The 22,726-nt window shown below is 41.3% G+C and overlaps 1 protein-coding gene across 12 annotated transcripts in view; it reads left to right on the plus strand.

Annotated features, from left to right (window-relative positions):
* FRY (FRY microtubule binding protein) overlaps window positions 1-22,726 on the plus strand; it is a 446,915-nt gene that overhangs the window by 317,541 nt on the left and 106,648 nt on the right. For all 12 annotated transcript variants that reach the window (XM_082700313.1, XM_082700315.1, XM_082700306.1 and 9 more), the window contains 10 exons: window positions 352-459; window positions 8,738-8,996; window positions 10,532-10,714; window positions 13,841-13,927; window positions 16,091-16,350; window positions 16,782-16,971; window positions 17,589-17,713; window positions 19,947-20,004; window positions 20,866-20,957; window positions 21,299-21,471. In XM_082700313.1, coding sequence (XP_082556439.1) covers window positions 352-459; window positions 8,738-8,996; window positions 10,532-10,714; window positions 13,841-13,927; window positions 16,091-16,350; window positions 16,782-16,971; window positions 17,589-17,713; window positions 19,947-20,004; window positions 20,866-20,957; window positions 21,299-21,471 — 1,535 coding nt within the window. The remainder of the gene's footprint in view (window positions 1-351; window positions 460-8,737; window positions 8,997-10,531; window positions 10,715-13,840; window positions 13,928-16,090; window positions 16,351-16,781; window positions 16,972-17,588; window positions 17,714-19,946; window positions 20,005-20,865; window positions 20,958-21,298; window positions 21,472-22,726) is intronic.

The raw sequence follows: 22,726 nt of genomic DNA on the forward strand, positions 1-22,726 counted from the left end.
GCACTGTATTTGTCCCCCGCGGGTGCATTTAGGCATGTCAGTGAATTCAGTGGTTTAAGTGCAGTCCATAGGGACCAAACCCCAGGGAAGCTGGCTGAATGGCAAACTGTATGGTAGAATACTGTTGACACTGGCATTTCTCCTTTTGGATATATACCTCTAAGATTCAAATCTCTGTACATTCTCTTAGAACTGGCCATTGTTCTAAAGGTCATAAACTTTGAGAATAATATACAGCAAACACCATGCAGTGATTCAGAAGTTGTCGATTCTAGTCTTTTTTCACATATTTGGTTGATTTTTTTAAAAAACTTTTGTAGCCTTTAACCTATGTTTGTTTTCAAATTCTAGGGGTGAGAGAAAGCCAAAAATAGATCTTTTCAGGACCTGTGTTGCTGCTATCCCCCGACTGCTTCCTGATGGGATGTCAAAACTTGAACTCATTGACTTGCTGGCCAGGTGAGAACTGTGGGTGTATTTGATTAAATGGATTGTAATCCTTTGTCATGATTCTTTAAAAAAAAAAAAAAAGAATTATTATTAAAAATTGACAAATATTTACTAAATGAGGCATTATTCTAGGTACTATGTATAAGCAAGGAGGGATTTAAAAAGTGTATGTTTTTCTCCCCATGTTCAAGGGGGCTTAAAATCCAATGTAGAAGCAAATACACAAGCACATAAGGTAACTGGCAATCCAAGGCCTGAAACTGTACAAACTAATGGCACAAAAAGTGTGATATGTGAGTGAGTTCAGTGGGTAGTGGGATTACTGGGGACTGAGGAAGTCAGCAGATCAGTCCTGGGAGAAAGTGAATCTTGAGATAGGGCTCAGAAAGGAAAAGCATACCATGAAACACAGAGGTGGGGCCAGGAAATGAGATAAATCTGCCTGGAGAAGAGTTCATGCAGGGTCCGATTCCCAGTCTGACACCCACACACCCCCGGGGCACCCAGAAGTTAGGAAATGGGGATCCTTAGCTAATTTTAGTGCTTCAGAAAGCTGCCCGAAGTCGTATATGTATCACTCTCCCAACGTTGTCCGTGAGAATGTGCAGTCCAACTAGAACCTCAAGTTAATTTGTTTTAAGTGAAATTATGTTGTTACAGTGAAGTAAGTGTCATATTTCTCATGTTGATAAGTTCCAGTTGACAGTTATGTGTGTCTTTAATTTAAAAATCAAAAGTGACATTATGTAACAGCAATTTAGAACATGACATCCTTAGAAACATGGGTGTTTGAATGGAATGGAATGAAGAACAAAATCACCCTTAATGTGGAAAAAAAGAGAGAGAAAGGGAAGAAAAAGAAAGGAAGGGAGGAAAAGAGGGAGGGAAGGGGGGAGGAAGGAAAGCAGACGGAATTTAGAAAGTCAATGAAATAAGACCTAGAAAGAAGACTGGGGAGGTAGGGGCGCCTGGGTGGCTCAGTCCGTTAAGCCTCTGCCTTCAGCTCAGGTCATGATCCCAGGGTCCTGGGATGGAGTTCCATATTGGGCTCCCTGCTCAGCTTCTCCCTCTGCCCCCTGGTGCTCTCCCTGCTTGTGTTCTCTCTCTCTCTCTCTGATATTTAATAAATAAAATCTTTAAAAAAAAAAAAAAGAAAAGAAAAAGACTGGAGAGGTAGATTTTCAGCTAATCTTTTCTATTAGCTGAGGCATTTGGACTGATGCAGTATTAAGAGAGAGAATAATGTGATAAAAAATATTTTAGGCTCTTAATCTGATAATGGTAGAATAGAGGAAAGCCAAGAGAAGGATAACAAATATTAATGCATTACGCATGACTTTGCATACCCACATTTGCTAGCCCTTTTTGGAGAGCACCTTTTCCATCAGTATCCAAATGGAATAACCCAAGCCCTGGTCCCACGTGACTGCAGACCACCAGTGGCCGCCCTATGGCTTCTTGACATTACGAAAGACTTATTTTTGGAAGCACTTAATTTTTTAAATGACAGCAGGGACTCCAGAGGACAAGCATAACTCACTAGGGAGAGAAGCTTCCAGATGTCATGCTTGTTAGAGGCACCATTCCTTGTATCCACTAAAATCCTATTTTTAAATGCTGAGTGTAGGAATGATTGCACTGTATTTGTCCCCCGCGGGTGCATTTAGGCATGTCAGTGAATTCAGTGGTTTAAGTGCAGTCCATAGGGATCAAACCACGGAGCACCACACTCCTGGTCATTGTGGTCATCATGCCTTCTGCGCTGGACGGCCAGTTTGGATTCCTGTTGATCACTCTCTCTGGTCCGTTAATGTCATTTGTAGCCTACTGCCCTCCAAGCGTAGACACAGCTGCCCCTTTCTTCCTGCCAGTCACTGCCGGCACAGGACAGGGCTGGCTTGTGAGGATGACTGGAGAGCCATTACTTTGAAAGCCACTGTTGGAAGCCCTGGTGCTCTCTGACCACAGCCATCCACCTTCTTGCTGGCTTTGGCCACTGCTACGTGTAACCTCTCCTTACCTGTCGTCAGCAACCTCCATTCTGTGCGTCCTTCTCTGTTCCATTCCATGTTTAGGACATATTTTAGGATTTTGAAGTTAAATGATTGGCAGCCTAGGTTGCTAATTTGCCTCAGGCTGACAACCAGAATGTGAGCAAAGAACACAATCATTGGAAGTAGGGAAGCAGCGGCAAAGAGGGAACCATAAGCCCGGATCACAAAGGGCCTTCCAGCGCTGGGCAAGAGGACCTAAGGAGGAATGAAGGGTAGATTCCCAAAGGATAAGAAAAAAGGTTATTTGGGAGTGAGGGAACCTCAGGAAGAAGAGGCTAAGATCCTATACTATTGAGTCTCCCAAGATGCTGGCAAAGCCAGAGAGTAAGAAATGCTGAGAGGCAGGTGTCAGGTGCCAAGGTGAAGAGCAGCCTGTCGCTGAGCCAGGGGTGACAGGGGAGGGGCTGGGTGAGTCGGAGTCTAGTGTGCACAGAGGAGGGGATGCTGAGTGAAAGGGTTGGACATGGCAGTGAGAAATTAAGGGAGAGAAGACTGCTCCTCATGGCCTCTGAGCCACCAGAGAATGGCAGAACACCATCTAGGAGATTTGGAGGAAATAGCAAAATCTGGGAATGAAATAGAATCATTTGGAAATCCTGAATTTTGCCTCCCTGCTTTTGCTACTTCCTAACCATGTGATCTAGGCAAATTATTTAAGCCTTCAGAGTTTTTTCCCTGATAAAATTGGAATAATACTGGGGCACTGGGTGCCTCAGTCCTTAAGTGTCTGCCTTCAGGTCAGGTCATGATCCCGGGGTCCTGGTGAATTGGGCTCTGACTCCGCAGGGAGTCGGCTTCTCCCTCTCCCTCTGCCCTTCCCCCTTGCTCCTGCTTCCCCTCGGTCACTCTCTCTCTCCCTCTCAAGTAAAGAAATAAAACCTTTTTAAATAATTGGAATAATATCGCCTATTTCATAAGATTGTGGAGAGGGCTACGTGTCACAGATGTGCGCTTTGGTTAATCCAGGGAAAATGTGTCAGCAGGGGAAAAGTTATCGGTTAAATTGAAGCAGAAGGAAAGTTTGCTGATGTCAGTGAAGTTTTAATTGGGGATGATTATGTGTACTAGGCCTTTGAAATACTGAGTTTTCTAAATGCCACACACATTCAGGTACAGTCTGTGACACTATTTTGCTGTGACTGTATGGGAGATTCTTACTTCTGGATCACTCTGATCACCGAATCCAGTGACGCCTGGATCTGCAGAAGACCCTGGTGCCAGGCATGCCAAGGGGAATTCTGTTAGACATGGTTGGAATGTCCATGCTATTTATGGTGCATCGTGTTTATTATTATGTACATTCTTACAAAGCTCAAAGCAATGGGGACTGTTTTTATGAGGGGAAAGAGCAAATAAACATTCTTGAGGGTTCAAGGCTTAGAAATCAAGAAAATGACTGTGCTTGTATGGCAAGCCTGTGAAGAGACCTTTTCCATAAACTTTAGAAGCCGGAGGCTGTTCTCCTCAAGGAAGAGATAATGGAGCGCTCGACCTACACCCTGGGTCCTATTAACCTGTGAGAAAATGAGTCCCTAGATCCCCTTGAGAGGGTCCGAGGACAAAATGGAGAAATTCAACAGCAGTAAATGTGGGTTTCCAGCCTGTAGTATGCTTTACACTGTGGGGACATAGTGCATTCCCGTTTGGACCGAGTTGACTCTTGAGGCAATATACAGTCTAGTCAGAGAGGCATGAGACCTTTTAGTTCAGATGCTTCATGGTTACATCCTGCAGTACATTGTTACTGCAGAAAAACTTGGTTTTCTTTATTTTTTTTAAAGATTTTATTTGAGAGAAAAAGAAAAGGCACAAGCGGGGAGAGGGGCAGAGGGCGAGGGAGAAGCAGACTCTCTGTTGAGCAGGGAGCCCAACGCGGAGCTCTGTCCCAGAACCCCAGGATCATGACTTGCACCGAAAGCAGATGTTTCACTGACTGAGCCAACCAAGTGCTCCTTGGTTTTCTTTATAACTGGCAAAATAAGACCAACATTCATGTCAGTTCTCTGTCCCCATCCCCCAGCTCCGTCCCCTGAATAAGGAGGGGATCTGTCCCCCAAGGCCCCTTCCCAGCATTTCAGGTAATGGCTCAATGTCACAGACACTCTAACCTCAGACTCCTGTTAGTGTGTTTAGCATGACATTGTTGTATGGAATGAAATGGCAAACCCCTTTCTCCACGCTACTACATTTCTGATGTTTTGTGTATTGCCCCGCCCACTTCTAATGGCAGCGTGTGAGGAATCTTTCTCCTTAGGCTCCATGGAGGCTCCACAGGCCCTCCTGACATCACAATAAGATCCCTGGGGAGGATTTCCTTCCTGCTCTCACAGAGCCTCCCCTTCCCAGTTGTGGGTGCTCACGAGGTTTTCCACATAGAAGGGAGGTTACTTGTGTCTTTGGCCGTAGGTATCATTTTTCTCTGACTGACCTCCCAGATGTTTCCTGCTCTGTCCCTTGACCACAGGAAGGACGTCTCCCTCAACAGTCTACAGGCTCCCGTCCTCTGTCGCTTCCCACAGCACTACCTATGCACGGAGAGGTTGCTGTTCCGTGTCTGCCCTCCTCTTTCCATAACTGGTCATGAGGTTGTGAGAATCACATAAATCACTTCACAGAGTGCCTAGAACACAGTAAGCTCTCAGCAAATGTTAGTTATTATTTTTAGGCATCTTTACATTTGAATAACAGATGATGCCTTGATGTACAATGCGTTTTCATGCACAGTATGTTAAGAAAGCTGGGCACATATTTATTCCTATTTTCGGAGAAGGAGATTTGAACTTCAGAAGAGGAAAGTCGGTTGCCCAAATGTACAGAATTTTCCTGCCACCAAATGGCAGTGAGAAATGTCATTGGTTAGATTCAAAATGGGAGATAAACACTTTTTATGCAGTGTTTCCTTATAACTTGTGGCAATTTATGACATAGTGCATACAGAATTCCACAGTCTTCTGTGGTACCCGAAAAATATTTGCCATTTGCCATTTACCATTTGCTTTTCAGTCTAGGTCTGTACAGTGGAAGGTGGCTGGTTGTTCTGAGTGGCTTACTGAGAACTATAGTCTCAGTGCGTATATTGCTTCAATAAACCACTTTTTCATGTATTTTATTTTAATTGAGATACAGCTCAGAGCACTGTATGTAGATGGATGTTCACTCTTTGATACCTGCAGAGAAGACATTCCAACCACTTCTGGTGAACCATTCCAAAGGCTAACCATCCACCTGTCAGCAGGTCCCTCCTTTTGGAAACCATTGTCTCCTGGGCTTCACTTTAAACCCTTTTCTCCCTCTGCTGCGCTTGGTGATACTCTAGGGCAGCTGGTTCCTTACCTCTTCCTAATAACCTTTTGTTTATCCTGCAACAGTCCAGAAAGGGCTGTTTCTCCTGATGGATCTTTTTCTTCTGATCATGGTCCTGGATTTGGTCTGTGAATTTGAAGTCACTCCCTTCTGATTCGTGCACCTTACACTATAAAATTATTCAGATGTACTAAGCAGCTCCCATGTGACTCTGAAGCTCACCTTTATGAAAGTGCTTTCCACTGAGAGTCCTCTACAGAGGCTTGTTCCTAAAATATTCAGGATCATAGATAGCTATAAGTATAATAAATAGAAATAACAAACTTAAGATGGAAAGATGACTTCAAGTGGTTTTTTTTTTCCATAAACTAGCATTTTTGTTTGTTTGCTTTATAAACTAGTATTTTTAAGCCATGGCTGCAGAATGACTCAAGGGTGCATCTACTGCTTTCCCCCAAAGGGGTGGGCTTCAGGCCTTTTACCCAAGCTTCAACTCAGATTTTGTGCTCTACTTAAAATTTGCGGGGGAAAAAATAGAGCTGCTGATTAAAACACAAAGTTTGTAAATTCCTGCCATAGACAGTCCTTAATTGGAAGCTCAAGGTAAAGGCCTCTAGGTTTTCCTCCAGCAACTGTAATCCCTTCCCTGTAAGAGCTCTAGACTTAGGGGGCTAGGTCTAACCTGAAGAATCAGCTAATCATGTTATTCCCCTATATCTTTCAAGATACAGCTCATTTTTTCTAATAATATCTACCAATTACTAAGTGCTTGCTACACACTCAGTGTGGTGTTATACACTGTATGTGGGTCATCTTCATGAACCACACAACAAGTTTGTGAAATATAAGTACAATAATTGTCCCCAAATGAGGCTCTGAGGCTGAGAGAGATTGACTAACTAGCACAGGGTCCCACAGTTAGATCATCCTTCTCGGCATCTTCCTAGAACATCACTTGCTTTTGGGACAGGAAATATGTTTTTCCTGACTTGATATGTATCTGCTCATTAACAAGTTTTTGCCTGGTTTCTAAGTGTCAGATTTGGACCAATTAGTGTGCTTTATGCTTTAGAGAATAAGAAAGGTATTTGCTTTTCAAGTTTTGAAATCATGTTTATTCAAAAACATAGGACTGTACCAGACTTGTTTAGATTAAGGGTTAGAAGTCATTGGCTGGCATCCTGGACTTTGAGGATGTTCCTATACAGTCTGGGTCCAAGTGTTTTCTTCTCTTCGCTGAGGATACTATCTGCCCTCTTTGGTGGGGGCCCCTAGTGACTCAGCCATTTTCTTCTCTGACATTGAACGCCTCCGGGCTGCTGAGTGCTGGAAACTCTACATCCTCAGTATCTTTGATCTGTCTTCCTTTCTCACTACTTCTCTACCTTGGGTCAGCCACCCACCTGGCCCCCACCTATTGTCTGACACTATAGTGACCTTCTAGCTGGTCTCTGCCCCTACTCTGGTTGCTTCTCCAAGGCATTCTCCATATTCCTGCCTAACTTTTTTTTTTCCCCAGGTGTGAAGCTAATCATGTTATTCCCCTATATCTTTCAAGATACAGCTCATTTTTTCTAATAATATCTACCAGTTACTAAGTGCTTGCTACACACTCAGTGTGGTGTTATACACTGTATGTGGGTCATCTTCATGAACCACACAAGTTTGTGAAATATAAGTACAATAATTGTCCCCAAATGAGGCTCTGAGGCTGAGAGAGATTGACTAACTAGCACAGGGTCCCACAGTTAGTAAGCAACAAGTGGCAAGACACTGAGCTGGATATGCTGATTACAGAACACACACCATTAACCCCTTCCCTGCTGTATTGCTTCCCTGGGTGGACTGTAGACCCTTCCCTGAGCTCTTCCTGCTTCCTCTCCAGCATCATCTCCCCCCTCGCTCCTGTAAGCACCCCACCCAATAGACACGGCCATACTGAAAGCTGTATCTGAAGGGTTGTGTGTCTGAATCTGAGGAGATCTCAAAAATATTTGTTTCTTAAGTAAATGAATAAAAGAATCTATAAAACATGTTAGCTGATGGCTCATACCAGTGTCAAGATTTAATTTTATTACAGTATTGTAGGTTATACCACCAATACCCTGGTATTCTTCAGCTGACTCTGATTTTCTCAACCTTGACGCTGTAGACATTTTGGTCTAGATAATTCTTTGTTGTAGGGAGTTGTCCTGTGCATTTTAGGATGCTTAGCCACATCTGTAGGTTCCACCTATTAGAGAGATGCTGATAGCCCTCTCTGAGTTGTGATGATCATTAATGTTTCTAGACATTACCAAATACCCCTTGGTGGAACGAGACCAATTATGGACCATTGATCTAAGCCTTACTTTCTCATTCTCCCTGAACTTCTGGATGAGTCCCTTAGATTCTGTGGTACTCAGTTTTCTTATCCTTAAAAGTAATAGGGTTTAGGGTGGCTGGGTTACAGACACTGGGAAGGGTTTGTGCTATGGTGAACACTGTGAATTCTGTAAGACTGATGATTCACAGACCTGTACTCCTGAAGCAAGTAACACATTATATGTTAATTTAAAAAAGTAAAAGGTTTGATACTAATTTATTCTGTAGTCAACATTGTATTTAAAAGGATTCAGATATAGGTGAATGCCAGGTAATATTTTAGATTCCATCCTGAAACAGAAAAAGGACATTAGTGAAAAACTGGTGAAATCAGAATAAAATCTGTGGTTTAGTTAATAGCTTTGTACCCAGGTTAATTCCTTAACTCTGATAAAGGTATGCTGGTTCTATCAGGTGTCAACACAAGGGGAGCTGAATGAAGAGCAGGTGACAGGGTGACCCACTTTTAGACATGGATAAAAGCAGAGAACTATATTTGTTCTGTCACAAATCTGGGAGAAACATTAATAAACTAAAGGCTTTATTGTCTTTTACTCCCTTCACAGGCTCTCTATTCATATGGACGATGAGCTGCGACATATTGCACAGAATTCTCTTCAGGGTTTACTTGTGGACTTCTCAGACTGGAGAGAAGATGTACTGTTTGGCTTTACTAACTTCCTTCTCCGGGAAGTCAACGACATGCATCACACCCTCCTTGATTCATCCCTGAAGTTACTGCTCCAGCTGCTCACCCAGTGGAAACTGGTCATACAAACTCAAGGAAAAGTCTACGAACAAGGCAACAAGATCAGAAATTCAGAGGTGATTTTAACACTCTTCCCACTGATTTATATTCTGCAATATAGTATTTGTGTGAATAAGCTGCAGCTTGGAGAACCTTTGGAGTTCTTACTTCCTGCCACCAAGGAACTTTCTCGAGACCTGGTGATGGCCGTTAATTTTTCCATGTTGCGTAAACTGTGACCAAGAAACTGAGGATGGATAGGCCTTGGGTTAGATTTGTTATCATTCACAAGGCCATTCAGGGAATAGAAATTGCTTTTTTCAGAGAATTATGATTATAAATCTCTAAGAACAAATGACTATAAGCATGGATATAGAGCTGGGTATGGATATGCTTATCAAGCTGGAAAGGGATATTATGCATATAGAAAAGTTAATTGCCCTCCAGTTGTTTTGTTTTGGTTTTGGTTTTGGTTTTGGGGGTTTTTTGGCCCTATCATACATCACATTGGTTGTATTGTTCAATATCCACAGAGGAAAAAATATGCAGTCTTAGGATTTCTTTATTCCTTCCCACCTCGGTCCTAAATGCTAAAAATGAATGAAAACCTTGTGAAAAGCAGGTTATGGAGAAGTGTTGTCACAGAGAACAAGGGCAGTGGTGAACTTGACATTGGCAATGAGCGGATGGGAAAGAGGCCTGGGATGGGGCACCTGGGTGGCTCAATGGGTTAAGCCTCTGCCCTTGGCATGATCTCAGGGTTCTGGGATCAAGCTCTGCATCAGGCTCCCTGCTCAGGCTCCCTCTCTCTCTCTGCCTGCCTCTCTGCCTACTTGTGATCTCTCTCTCTGTCAAAGAAAAAAAAAAAGAAAAGAGGCCTGGCAAGGGAAGAGCACAGCTGAGAGGCTGAGGAACGTGAAAGCTTAGGGGTGAACAACAGCACTGAAGGAACAGCCAGAATCCCCAGTCCTAGGTCATTCCTGTTTCCCTGTGTTGTATACATGCCAAAGGATCATAGTAGACAAACAAGGGTTACATGTGTTTGTCAAAGGAAAACTGAAATGGTTGTGGAACCTGCCCTGTTGTCTAGGTTCCTTTTGCTTTAGACCCATTTAGTTGTGACTTGGGAACTTTCTGAACCCATGGCATAAACGTGCACACACTTAGATTAGAATCAAACACAAGAAACAAATACGCACATGTGACTAGAAAGTAAATGTTTGAAAATCCATTTGAATGGTCTCTACAAGTCTATAGGGAATCTGAGTCAAAACAAATGAGGCCACTTTGACTCAATTTATAGTGTCATCTCAAATGCTATATGGATGGAAGCAGTTTTGTTCTTATTAATATTAATAGCCTTTGAAAGTTCTCTCTTATCAAAGGTAACAGATGGTTGATGGTATTCCAAAGTGACAATGGATCGAAAGAAAAAGGGGATCTGTGATCTGTCATGAATAATAATGAACTTACAGTCGTGTCTGGATAGAAGCCATTGCAATTTATTTTAATATTATGAGGTCCCATGTGCCAAAAGATGCACATATGAGTAGTTTCTTCTTCTTCAGTTGTTATTTTTCTGAATATCGAATGTGCTCTTATTGCCTGACAGCTGATTGCGAATGGCTCCAGCCACAGAATTCAGTCGGAGCGGGGCCCCCACTGCAGTGTGCTTCACGCCGTGGAAGGATTTGCTTTGGTTTTACTCTGCAGTTTCCAGGTGGCCACACGCAAACTGTCCGTTTTAATACTCAAGGAAATTCGAGCTTTATTTGTCGCCCTGGGTCAGCCTGAGGTATGGATTCTCCTTTTGAACTTTCTAATTCATTTCTTTCTTTTGAAGTTTAGATTAAAACCTGGGAATAATGCATTACTGTTTTATGGGCCTCCTTGTCAAACATGATGTCAAAAAATAATTTTTGATTGACCATGGGTTTTTGATTATGAAAGAGTACTCTTGAGCTCCAAGAGATATGCCGTCTATTCTGAGAGCAATAGAAAAGACCATTTCTGATTCTCTAAGAGGTGGTTCTTGGTTAAACAGTGAAGAATTTTAAGTTGTAGATCATTTTTCTTCATAATGTTCAGCATGCATCAAATTAAGAAGACATTATAATGTTTATATTAGAGAAAGAACTTGAGAAAATAATGAGTTCCATTTTAAATGATCAAGGTATCAAACAGTCTGGGTAACTGTTTAATTTCAGTAATCTTGAAATTATGAGAAAATATGTCCCCTTGAGATTGGAGAAGCAAGCCAATGGCCAAGCATGATCGGCCAGCTAATGTCCGCACTTGGTCATGGGCTGTGCACCGTTGTTCAGATGTTAGGGCTCATCGCCTGCAAGCACAGGTGGCCGAACCATAAGCTGCATAAGTTGACGAAAGAAGGGCCAGCGCATTATGTCACATACTTCTTCAGAAAAAAATGCTACTTTCCATTTTCCTGTTTTAAATCCCTGAACTTGGTTTTCTGATCCACAAAATGGTCATTGTCTTTACCCAATATTTTCAAATTCATCACAATCCTTCCTGTTCACTCTTCTTCAGATGGCTTGGTGATCTATTTTAGGACATCTGTGGTATCTGGTAATGGATGTCCAAGACTTGCTGTACTTTGGTAAACCTCCATTAAGTCTCTAAGTCTGATAGGAATGATCGTCATTACCATGGCCATGTCCACCACTGTGCTGTGCACTAGACATGGTATCTCACTTAACCTTCCCAATAACACAAAAATTAGTATTATTTTCCCCAGTGTACAGATACTGAGGCTGAAGTTTAGGGAGATTAAATGCCTTCACCAAAAATCAGCAGGGAGGACCTGGCACAGCCAGAATTGAAAGTCAGAAATATATGCCTCTAGAGCCCCATGTTCTTTTTAAAGTGTACTTGACCATAATTGTTACATGAGTTTCAAGTATAAAACCCATGATCTTAATTTCTATGCAAAGTCTGTGTTAAGAACATTTCTCATATGTTGCTCTCTTCTATCAGCCACAACTTTGTTTTCACATAATTTTTTTATTGGGGTGTCACTGACCTACAAGATTATATTAGTTTCAGCTGTACAACATAATGAACCTGTTTTGTTTACACTGTGAGATTATCCCCACTATAAGTCTAGTAACATCTGTTACCCTGCAGAGTTGTTGTTTTTTTAAGTTAACCTATAATGTATTATTTGATTCAGGGTTACAGGTCTATGAATCATCAGTTTACAAAATTCACAGCACTCACCTTAGCACACACTCTCCCCAATGTCCATAACCCAGCCTCCAGCAACCCTCAGTTTATTTTATTTCCTGAGATTAAGAGTCTCTTATGGTTTGTCTCCCTCCCTGGTCCCATCTTGTTTCATTTTTCCCCCCATTTCCCCCATGACCCCCTGCCCTGCCTCTCAAATTCCTCATATCAGAGAGATCATATGATAATTGTCTTTCTCTGATTGACTTATTTCCCTCAGCATAATACCCTCTAGTTCCATCCATGTTGTTGCAAATGGCAAGATTTCAGGTTTTTTGATGGCCGCATAGTATTCCATTATCTATATGGACCACATCTTCTTTATCAATTCATCTGTTGATGGACATCTAGGTTCTTTCCATAGTTTGGCTATTGTGGACTTTGCTCCCATAAACATTTGGGTGTATGTGCCTCTTCTGATCACTACATTTGTATCTTTAGGGTAAATACCCAGTAGTGCAATTGTTGGGTCATAGGGTAGCTCTATTTTCAACTTTTTGAGGAGTTGCCATGCTGTTTTCCAGAGTTGTTGCACCAGCTTGCATTCCCACCAACAGTGTAGGAGGGTTCCCTTTTCCCCCGCATCCTTGCCAACACCTGTCATTTCCTGACTGGTTAATTTTAGCCATTCTGACTTGTGCGAGGTAGTATCTCACTTGTCACCATACAGAGTTACAGAATTGTTTTCATGTGATGAGAACTTTTAAGATCTCTCTTAGCACCTTTCACATATGCAATATGGTATTATCACCTCTAGTCACCATGTTGTACATTATATCCCCATGACTTATTTATTTTGTAGCTGGAAGTTTGTACCTTTTGACTCCCTTCACATATTTCACCCACCCCACAACCATCAATCTGTTCTCTGTATCTATGAGCTTGTGTGGGTGTTTTTCCCCCAGCCGTAATTTTTTGGAAACCATTTTCATTCATACACAAATAATGGTTTTCAGGGCTTTCCTGTAAGGTTTCTGAAGTAAATAATTTTATAATTCTGAGCTTCTTTTTAATAAAAGATGGCAGACATATACATATCCATATGTGGATACACACACACACACACACACACACACACTATTTGTGAAGAAGAATTTTCTATAAGATACTCTCTCCTGTACTCTGTAGTCTGCTTCTTTTGCCAAGTAGCTGTACACAACGAAGATACCACAGAGTATGTGGTCAGTATAGTCAGTCTCCAGTGCACTTTCTTTGGAACTAAAATTCAGTCACGGTCAACAATTTATCACTTACTTTAGCAGATGAGTGACTTAAGCACGTAGCATTTTCGTGGTCCCACAAGGCATATTCTTGTGGGGTTTCCATCCCTTAATTTTCACAACAACGTGAACACTCTGCTGGATGACATATGGCACAGGTGTTTGGATCCTTGTCTATGTGTGCAGCATTTGGAAGTTCAAGTCCATGTCTTTTCAGTACAAGGTGAAGTTGGAGCTCTAAACATCTTCCACTGAAACTTGAAAGACTAAACTCAGAATCACAGGGAGTTTTATCTACTACCTTTCATCATGTTGGCACTCAATTTTCTGTGAGAAAACCCTTATCACTATCTTGCAAGCTGTTTGGCTTCATGTACCAAACAAAGGCAGTGGGGTGGGTGGGAAGGATTTTTTTTTTTTTTCCCATGGAGAGTAATTGCCCACCCTTTGTACAGGATGATGACAGGCCTATGATTGATGTCATGGATCAGCTAAGTTCGTCCATTCTCGAAAGTTTCATTCACGTAGCTGTTTCAGATTCGGTAAGTACACATTTGATCCTGATCCCTAATTGTTCTCAAGTGTAAGCTCCAGACCTGTCTGAAAAAGGGAGACAAAGAAAAATGATGTAGAAGAACTCTGGGGTTTCATGTCAGATAATAAACTGACACAACAGTACTAGTAAAAACAAGACAAGGTTTTCAGATACTGGCTTAGGAAACATTCAGATAAAGTTCAAACAAAATTTGAACCTTAGGGATATAGATAATTTGCAAACTACAGTTTCAGAAAGAATTGCTCAAGATTCCTTAAGAAAACTAATTATTTATCGTGCTTATCACCACCATGTAACTTATATGGGGTGCTTTACAGTTTATGGTGTCCTTTCATATTTATTACCTTTTTCGACCCTCCTAGGTATTGAAACTCAAAAATATTAAGGGGCAGAGCCATGGTCCCACGGGGAAGTGTTAGGGCCTGGATTTGACCTTAGTTAGGCTCCGAATCTAGGACACCTTTATCTGCCATTCAAATACATTCTTCCCTTTTTAAAGAGCATATTGGCAGCTTTCAATTTGCAGAACAAATAGAAGGAAAATTGATACTGACATTAGTTATCTGATTTTTTAAAAAATCAGTCTAGTGTAGAAGAGGGATCTGGATTAATTTCAGCTCAGTTGCTGGAAAGAGACACTGCACATTGGGGACCGTTCACCGCATCCACATTGCTGATGCCCTTGTCTCTTCCTTTCAAATAACTATAAATGAATAGAGACATATCTGACACATAGAAATGAATACAAAGCCTTTCCGTGGTCTCTCTCTCTCACTGAGACTGAGCACACAGATCACTACCGTTAGTGGCCCTGCCATTGCTTACAGTTGTAGTAATAATGATCATTACTCAAACTATTAAGCCAGGCAGGACAGACTTTCACAGTGATATTCCATAGCCCTACCTACAGCTTTAAGAAATTTAATTTGGTTTAACATGGAATGGAAGAGTCCAGTTTAATTATCTCATATCCATCTCTTATTGGGCTGTAGATGATAGTCATGTGATTTTTGTTCTGTTTATCAGAATCAAAATTGTGGGCCTGGGTTTCCTAGGTCAGCAATACTACACTTAAGAAGATACACGGAAAAGGGAGAAGAGAAATGTGCCTGCTCTGTGCCAGGTGTTTCTACATTCCTTATCTCATGTGACTCACCTGAAGATTAAGTGAGATTAGCATAAATAATTCCCAAGTCATAAATTAATATCTCCCAGACAGAGACTCTGGGATGGTCGGTACACTTCCCGGATCACAAGCCCGTGTTGGAAATCTCGTCTCTGGCCCTGAAGCTCAGGCTGTCCCCCGCCCCCTTACAGCCAATGAACTGTTGAGATCACTCGTGACACACCCATCACCATGGGAACCTGTAGACCCAAGAGATAATATGGATCATTTTAATTGCCAGATAGTCATAAAGGGAATTGTCTCTCCTGGCACCACAGCTGGATTATTTGAAACCTGGTCTTCCCGAAACTTTGATTTTCTAGGCTTCAAAGAGAATGACACATACAAACTTATATGAGATATAGATCAAAAAAGTTTTAGAATGTAGTGTTGTTTTGGCTTGATATCACAGGACAAGAATAAGTAGGCTTCTTACCTCAAAAATCATCCGTGATATGCCCTTCATGAAAGGGATTATGTTTTGCCATCTCCTCAAGTCAAAGGGAAGGTAGTTTAGTCCAAGAAACAGAAAACAAGATTATAGCATTTAAAAGCCCAGGATACTAATTACAGGGATAAAAACACATTGATGAATTTCAGAAATTAATAGCTTTTTGGAATTTTAAGCGGCAATCCCAGGGTCGAGTTTAATTTTACTAAAGCCATTTATTTCTCAACAACTATTTAATGAGCATCTTCAGTGTCCCAATGCACGTGCTGTGTGGCATTAAAACTGAAACAGGACCCAAGTCTCTAAACTCTGCCCTTCAGCGGCTTGTATTCCAGCATAAGACACAGCAGTGGCTAGTACAGAGCAACATCCGATGTTGTAGGTGTGGGAGGGGTGTTTAGATTCAAAGCTTGGCCCTTTGCAGAGGTGGTCAGGAAAGCAGTGTGGACAAAGGGGCTCAAAGGTGGAGCCCTGATGGGGACTAGTCATTTACCGTGGAGCTTTGATTCATGGCCCACTTCTCGCACCTGCAGGCAACCTTACCGCTGACCCACAGCGTGGATCTGCAGTGGTTGGTGGAGTGGAACGCAGTCCTGGTCAATAGCCATTATGACGTGAAGAGTCCTTCCCATGTCTGGATATTTGCTCAGTCTGTCAAAGACCCCTGGGTCCTCTGCCTCTTCAGTTTCCTGCGGCAGGAGAACCTGCCCAAACACTGCCCCACAGCCCTCAGCTACGCCTGGCCGTATGCCTTCACTCGGCTGCAGTCCATCATGCCCCTGGTAGACCCAAAGTAAGGAAACTATATGTCTTCCTTTGTGTTGTTGATCATTCACCCTCTTACATTTTCCTTTTACCTAACTGATTTGCACATTATAATCCTCTCTAGTTTCTGTACTTCCTAATACAGAATCCTGATCGTGGAGTAAAAACAGGTCAAAAGGTCTTATCTAAACCTAGTTTTTTTTTCTTTTTCCTTAATAATCCCTATGATTGTCTGAGTATAGAATGTCAGTCCCTTAACGGTGAAAACAGTCTTCGACTTTGATTCAACTTCCCATCCAGCAGAGACATCCCCTGTCCAGACACTTTGTAACAGCATAGACTAGCCTTGGCAGACAGTTGTTCAACTCTATTTGAGTGCTTCCTAGGATCTTTATTTAACCAGTGATGTTTAAAGTCCAGAACTTACTTTCACTCCTGTTTTCAAATCCGTATTTCTAGTAGCCCAATTAATGCCAAGAAAACCAGCACTGCCGGCAGCGGAGACAATTATGTCACCTTGTGGAGAAATTACCTTATTCTTTGTTTTGGAGTTGCAAAACCCAGTATAATGAGCCCGGGCCACTTAAGAGCGTCCACTCCGGAAATCATGGCGACCACACCTGATGGTACAGTGAGCTACGATAACAAGGTGACGTGACATGCTTCAGAAGAATTATTCTGTAAGGTTTTTTTTTAGCTTGTTTGTCTAGAGTTCACAGTGCGTATTACACTGTGCCTGCCATCTGGAGTCTGTGGGATCAGATTTGCATCCTACACATTTCTAAATTCCATTGAGCCTTGTTGTGCATAATTTATTATTCCTCTCTGACAAGAGAACTGAAGATGAAGAGAAGTTGAGAAACTTGCTTAAGACCACAGAGTGACTTGTATTTATAAGTGCCCTGAGGCACTTGGCTTTTGCCCTCCAAATCACATTTCCCTCACAACCCCCAAGCACTTGCACTTAAACTATGCCTTGATTAAATGACCTTGCTAAGAATGGTTTTGGAGACTTAATTGGTTAAAAAAAATTCTGTTACAATAAAAATATTCTTTAGAATTTGTGTCCCAGGAGAAAAATGCATTCATTGTGCTGTTTAGAAATTGATGCCTGTCTATGTGTTTTGTTTTGTTTTTCTGAAATGATGGCAGTGTTTTGGGCTGTGGTTTTGTACTTTGAAACTGTTATAATGGAATCATCATTTGATTAAAGGAAGCATCAGTTATCATGTTACCTCTTTTTCACTCTTAATCAACTTGTTTCAGGCCATAGGCACCCCATCGGTGGGAGTTCTGTTAAAGCAGTTGGTGCCTTTGATGAGACTAGAGGGCATTGAGATCACAGAGTCCTTAGTTTTAGGATTTGGAAGAACAAATTCCCTTGTTTTCAGGTACGGTAGTCTCAATGAGTTCTGAATTCATTCCTGCCGCTGCTCTCGTGGGTCCTGTCTTTAACTTGAGTTTGAGTTTGCGTGTCGGCATGTGCCTGGGCATTTATAGGCTTTGCACCATTTCCTTTGTGTCCGCGTTGCTTGACGTGCATGGAGCAAGCGTTCCTCGCGACTGCCTTCGCTTTTCCCTGTGGTCCTTGCGGCTTTGATTTGACGTCTCAGATTTTATCTCGTGTGCAAGCTTCTTTTAGAGAATATAAATGAAGAGAATTCAGTGTCCATCGCCGGTGAGCCAGACCGTTCAGGGGCTTTGCCATCAGAACAATGAGGTCTGCTCATCGGCCATTCATGCAACAGGCTCTCAGGTTAAGCACCGATAGAACTCTTCCAGGAGTATTCTGTTACACTGGCCCATCTCTTTGGAAGGTGCTTTAACTGCCTTAATAGAACCATCACGTCTCACTTTCTGGATCCCTAACTCATTTCACACCTTTAATCAAATAACCATTCCATCTGAGGCAGTGTCAAAGCCCTTTGAAAGAGCCGTCATAAAGTGCTAGTTCGAGCTGCCTCTGGTGACTTCAGCTAAGCAGTGAACGCCTATAAGCAATTCAATTAAAATTCTGACCTTTTTTTTTTTTTTTACATAGATAGAGAAGGGAAAGCTCCAGGCATCTGCGAGAAACTGTATTTGAAAAAGAAAGATTAATGAGGCCTTTTAGATACCACTGGAAAAAAAAATATCCATTACATTATTCACATATACAGTCAGATTTTATTCTCAAAAAAAAGTAATTGTGGGTTCTGATACTTGAGTACCAGTGAACCAGTAATTTACTCCTTACTAGTTAAATAGTTAAGACAAAGAATCATGTAGAAATACTACAGGAAAATAAGAAAAACAATTCCTGGAATTACCTAACATTCTTTCCCAAAGAGCCTAAGAACCTAACCTTCTTTCCCAAGGACGTGTGCTCTTATATATCTTACCCCCTCAATATTCTTAGGGGTGGGTAAGATTATATAATTTGTTAGCTAGCCGTGTGAGTCTGGAAAGCATAATGTCTCTGGGCCTCGGTTCCCTCACCTGTAAAATTGTTATAATAAATTAAAATGAAGTGTATCCAATAAAAAAAAAAGAAAAATTGTTATCATTATAGAATCTATCTTATGGATGCACTGAGAGGATTAAATATAAAAATGTACATAGTAAATATTCAGTGAATGGCTGCTATTAGAGGAGATCATTAATATTATTTCCATTTCTTCGATGAAGAACTTCTAGCATCTGTGTTAGAGAAATCTGAAATGGAATGCAGGTTTTGTCTCTCAGCATAGAATGCCATAAAGTTTACCTTCCTAACTTCAGATTTTGCTGGAGGATGGCGTCTTATAGCACAAAACATCCAGCCGGAATATTGCAGGGTGCTCAGGCATAGAGTAGGTTGTAGACAGAATTTCTGGCAGAAACTAGAGCTCATAATTTTGTCGTCTTGACATAGAAGTTCATAAATTATTTCCCAAAGAAGAGAAATATTTAGATTAGTGGATAGAAAGCTGAGAACTAGAGATAATGGGAACAGGTGAAAGATAGATAGATGATCAAACTTTTACTTTTACTTTACCAGAGAAAAGGTTTTGATGAAAACCTCCTTATTGTAATACTTGCCACAATTTGCCTGTATCATGTAGCTCAAATAAGGGTTTTATCTTTGAACCTCCAAAAAGACTTCATTTTAAAATCAACTGTCAGTCAGTCAGTCAGTCCCCTGAGCACAGGTCCCAAAAGTGATGCCCAGCAGCTGCCCCCCTCTCTTTTGCTCCTGTGAGACTGAACATGTCTTCTGTGAGGGACTCGATTTGGCTTATCTTCATCCCCAGTGCCTGTAGTGAAGTGTTCTGATTTTAATAATCACTTACAAAATACTGTTTAACTGTTTATAGAGGGCATCTTGCCATAGAGGTCTCCAGAACAGGAAATCAAAATCAAGTCAACAAATCTGTATTGAGCCAAAATTATAAATGTAACACTGGGATGAAAACCAGTAATGCAAAGCACAAGCCAATACCTGGTTCCAGTTCACCATGTGACTGAGAAACAGAAAGTCCAGGGGGAATGTGAGGTCAGAGCCAAAGTGAGAAAAGCACATGACTTAGGATCAATGGATGTATTTGGTGACAAACTTGGCGTCAATAATAATGAATTTCAAATGCTGACCTTTTTCCTCCATAGAGAATTAGTGGAAGAACTTCATCCATTAATGAAAGAAGCTCTGGAACGAAGACCAGAGGTAAGATTTTTAATGTAAATACTTTAACCTCAGTTTATTTGAACAATGGTATAGTATAAATTTAGATGATACTTAATCATTCCCCCACCCCCCCAAAATACAAATATTAACAGTGAATCTTAATATTTTAACTTTTGTTATTTTTATTATTGCTCAGTATTTGAGGATTTAGTATAATGTGGTTCCTATTTTAAAAGATTTTTGCTCTAAACTCATGAAGGCAAAACAACACAGTCCTATGTATGTAAAAATATTTCATTCTTTTGCAGGAGGTTTGAGTTGATTGAATTTGGGGTTTTAGCTATTTACTTATCTTTTACAAGGAGTTGGATGGTCAAGAATATTATTTGTTCATCTAGCATAAGAAGCATTTTTGTCAACTTTATTTTTCCTGAAGTGTACTCTGAAAAGGACAAATTTATAATGTAGCGGGGGTGGGGGGAAGAGACTAAGACAGAAAAAGAAGCTTCCCATATAGTAGATAAGATCTAAGAAGTAGCAGAATTTTAGCCCTGTGACTTGCATGACAAGAAGTGGTGGTATCCTTCGTGTCCACTCTTTCTGCTGCTTCAGTGACTCTGTCTTTCAGTAGCTGCTGGGAGCAACTAGGAAATGAAGCTGGTTAGTTCCGAACGTTGCCACCTTGTAAATATTTATTGACCCACTTAGGATCTGCTTCTTTTATAACCCATAATAGCAAGCATTTTCTCTAAGGATTTGGAAGAAAGAAAAACACCCTCATCTTTTATGTTTAGGAAATTGAAAATAGCTAAGTGAATCTTTCCTTTAATACAGTTCCCCAAAGCAAAGTTAATATTGTTTTGCCTACGTGCCGAAACAGAATTCCCTCTTTTTACACAGAACAAAAAGCGCCGAGAACGGCGGGACTTATTAAGGCTGCAACTACTTCGAATATTTGAGCTTCTGGCTGATGCGGGTGTCATAAGTGACAGGTAGGGGGAAAGTCGAATGAGTTCATCTCTCCTCACTAAACTGGCCTTTTTGTCTCTCTTTCTTCGTATCTGTCTTGTCTGTCTTTCGTTTTTTCTTTCTTCCTTTTTTCCTTCCTTCCTTCCTTCCTTTTTAAAATATGTTACCTTTAACTTTCACTCAGAGAAGTCCAAAACCTGTTGCTGGTTTTTTTCCCCACATTTATTTACACTGCCTGTGGGTCAAGAGCAAATTTAGCGTGTGACCCCTGGCAGTGAATCTTATTTTCCATGAAGCATGTACTACTCTGACATAAAGACTGATCATCTGAAAGCTTAATCTTTTTTTTTTTTTTTTTTCCCAGCACAAATGGAGCCTTAGAACGGGATACTTTAGCCCTCGGGGCTTTGTTCTTAGAATATGTGGACCTGACCCGCATGCTCCTAGAAGCTGAAAATGACAAAGAAGTAGAAATTCTTAAAGATATCCGGGCACATTTTAGTGCCATGGTCGCCAACTTGATTCAGTGTGTTCCAGGTACAGTGATGCCTCACTGCGAAGTCCCGTCCTTGCTTGAAAAACCTGTTGTGTTCCTCGCGGCTGTGCTTTCCTCTTTCATCCTCCTGGCCTGTGTGCAGGTCTGGGAAAGGGTCCTTCGGTTGTTTCAGGCTACTTGGGAATACCCATGAGAACAGATTGCGGTCATTTCAGCACAGAGTCAGAAAGGGAACAAGTGGAGTTAAATTGGGCTTGGTGCTTATCCCATTATTTCTATTCTTTGGGTTCCCATCTGAAAATGAATCTATGTGATTTCCAGAGGAAGTAATTCAGGGAGAATTTCACATAAACTTCATTTCTTCCTTTTCATCGTGCTCCCCTGTGAACATGAGATCCAACTCCACAGTATTCCTCCTCTTGACTCTCCAAGCAACACATTCCATAGAATTCTCTACAGCTTAGTAAATTATATTATTGAGAGGTTTTGTCTTTTTTCCCCACAGAGCAAATGGGTATGAGACCTTTTCATCTAACAAAAGCACAGAGAATAAAAATAGCTGGCCAGTGTGGTGTCAAAATTAATTACTGTAATTAAAAGTGTTGACATAATTAGAAAAGGCCACAGTTTAACTGGTTCTACTTCTTCATTTTTTTTTTTAAGATTATTTATTTATTTATTTATTTGACAGAGAGAAATCACAAGTAGATGGAGAGGCAGGCAAAGAAAGAGAGGAGGAAGCAGGCTCCCTGCTGAGCAGAGAGCCCAATGCGGGACTCGATCCCAGGACCCTGAGATCATGACCTGAGCCGAAGGCAGCGGCTTAACCCACTGAGCCACCCAGGCACCCCATACTTTTTCATTATTTTGATGTGGCAAAACCTTCTTCTTACCAACCCTCCTCCTCTTGGATGACCCAGAGTTCAGATTTGAGAGGACTTCTTCAGTGAGAGTGTGTTTGTTTCAAATGGAGGGCCGTACGTTATATTTCCCAGTATTTCTACAGATGGGTGGAGAGAATGTTTGCTATGTGAGCAGCAGCCGAGTAGGAGTGTTCTAGTTTTCCTAGACGTTGATTAGAAAGCAGTGTCCGTGAGTCTACTTTTTATCTCTGCTTCCCACTCTGGACAAGGTGCCGCCAACTGCAGCATGAGAGGACACTACACTTAGAGAGAAGATTAGGCTTGCCTTCTTAAAATGCTCATTTCATTACCTAAAGAAAACTTGAGTTACGAAATAAAATTACTCCTTAAAATGTGAGCATCATGTAGAATAAGGACATAAACTGTATTCACT

The sequence above is a fragment of the Mustela nivalis genome (assembly GCF_964662115.1).
Source record: "Mustela nivalis genome assembly, chromosome: 15".
Taxonomy (NCBI): domain Eukaryota; kingdom Metazoa; phylum Chordata; class Mammalia; order Carnivora; family Mustelidae; genus Mustela; species Mustela nivalis.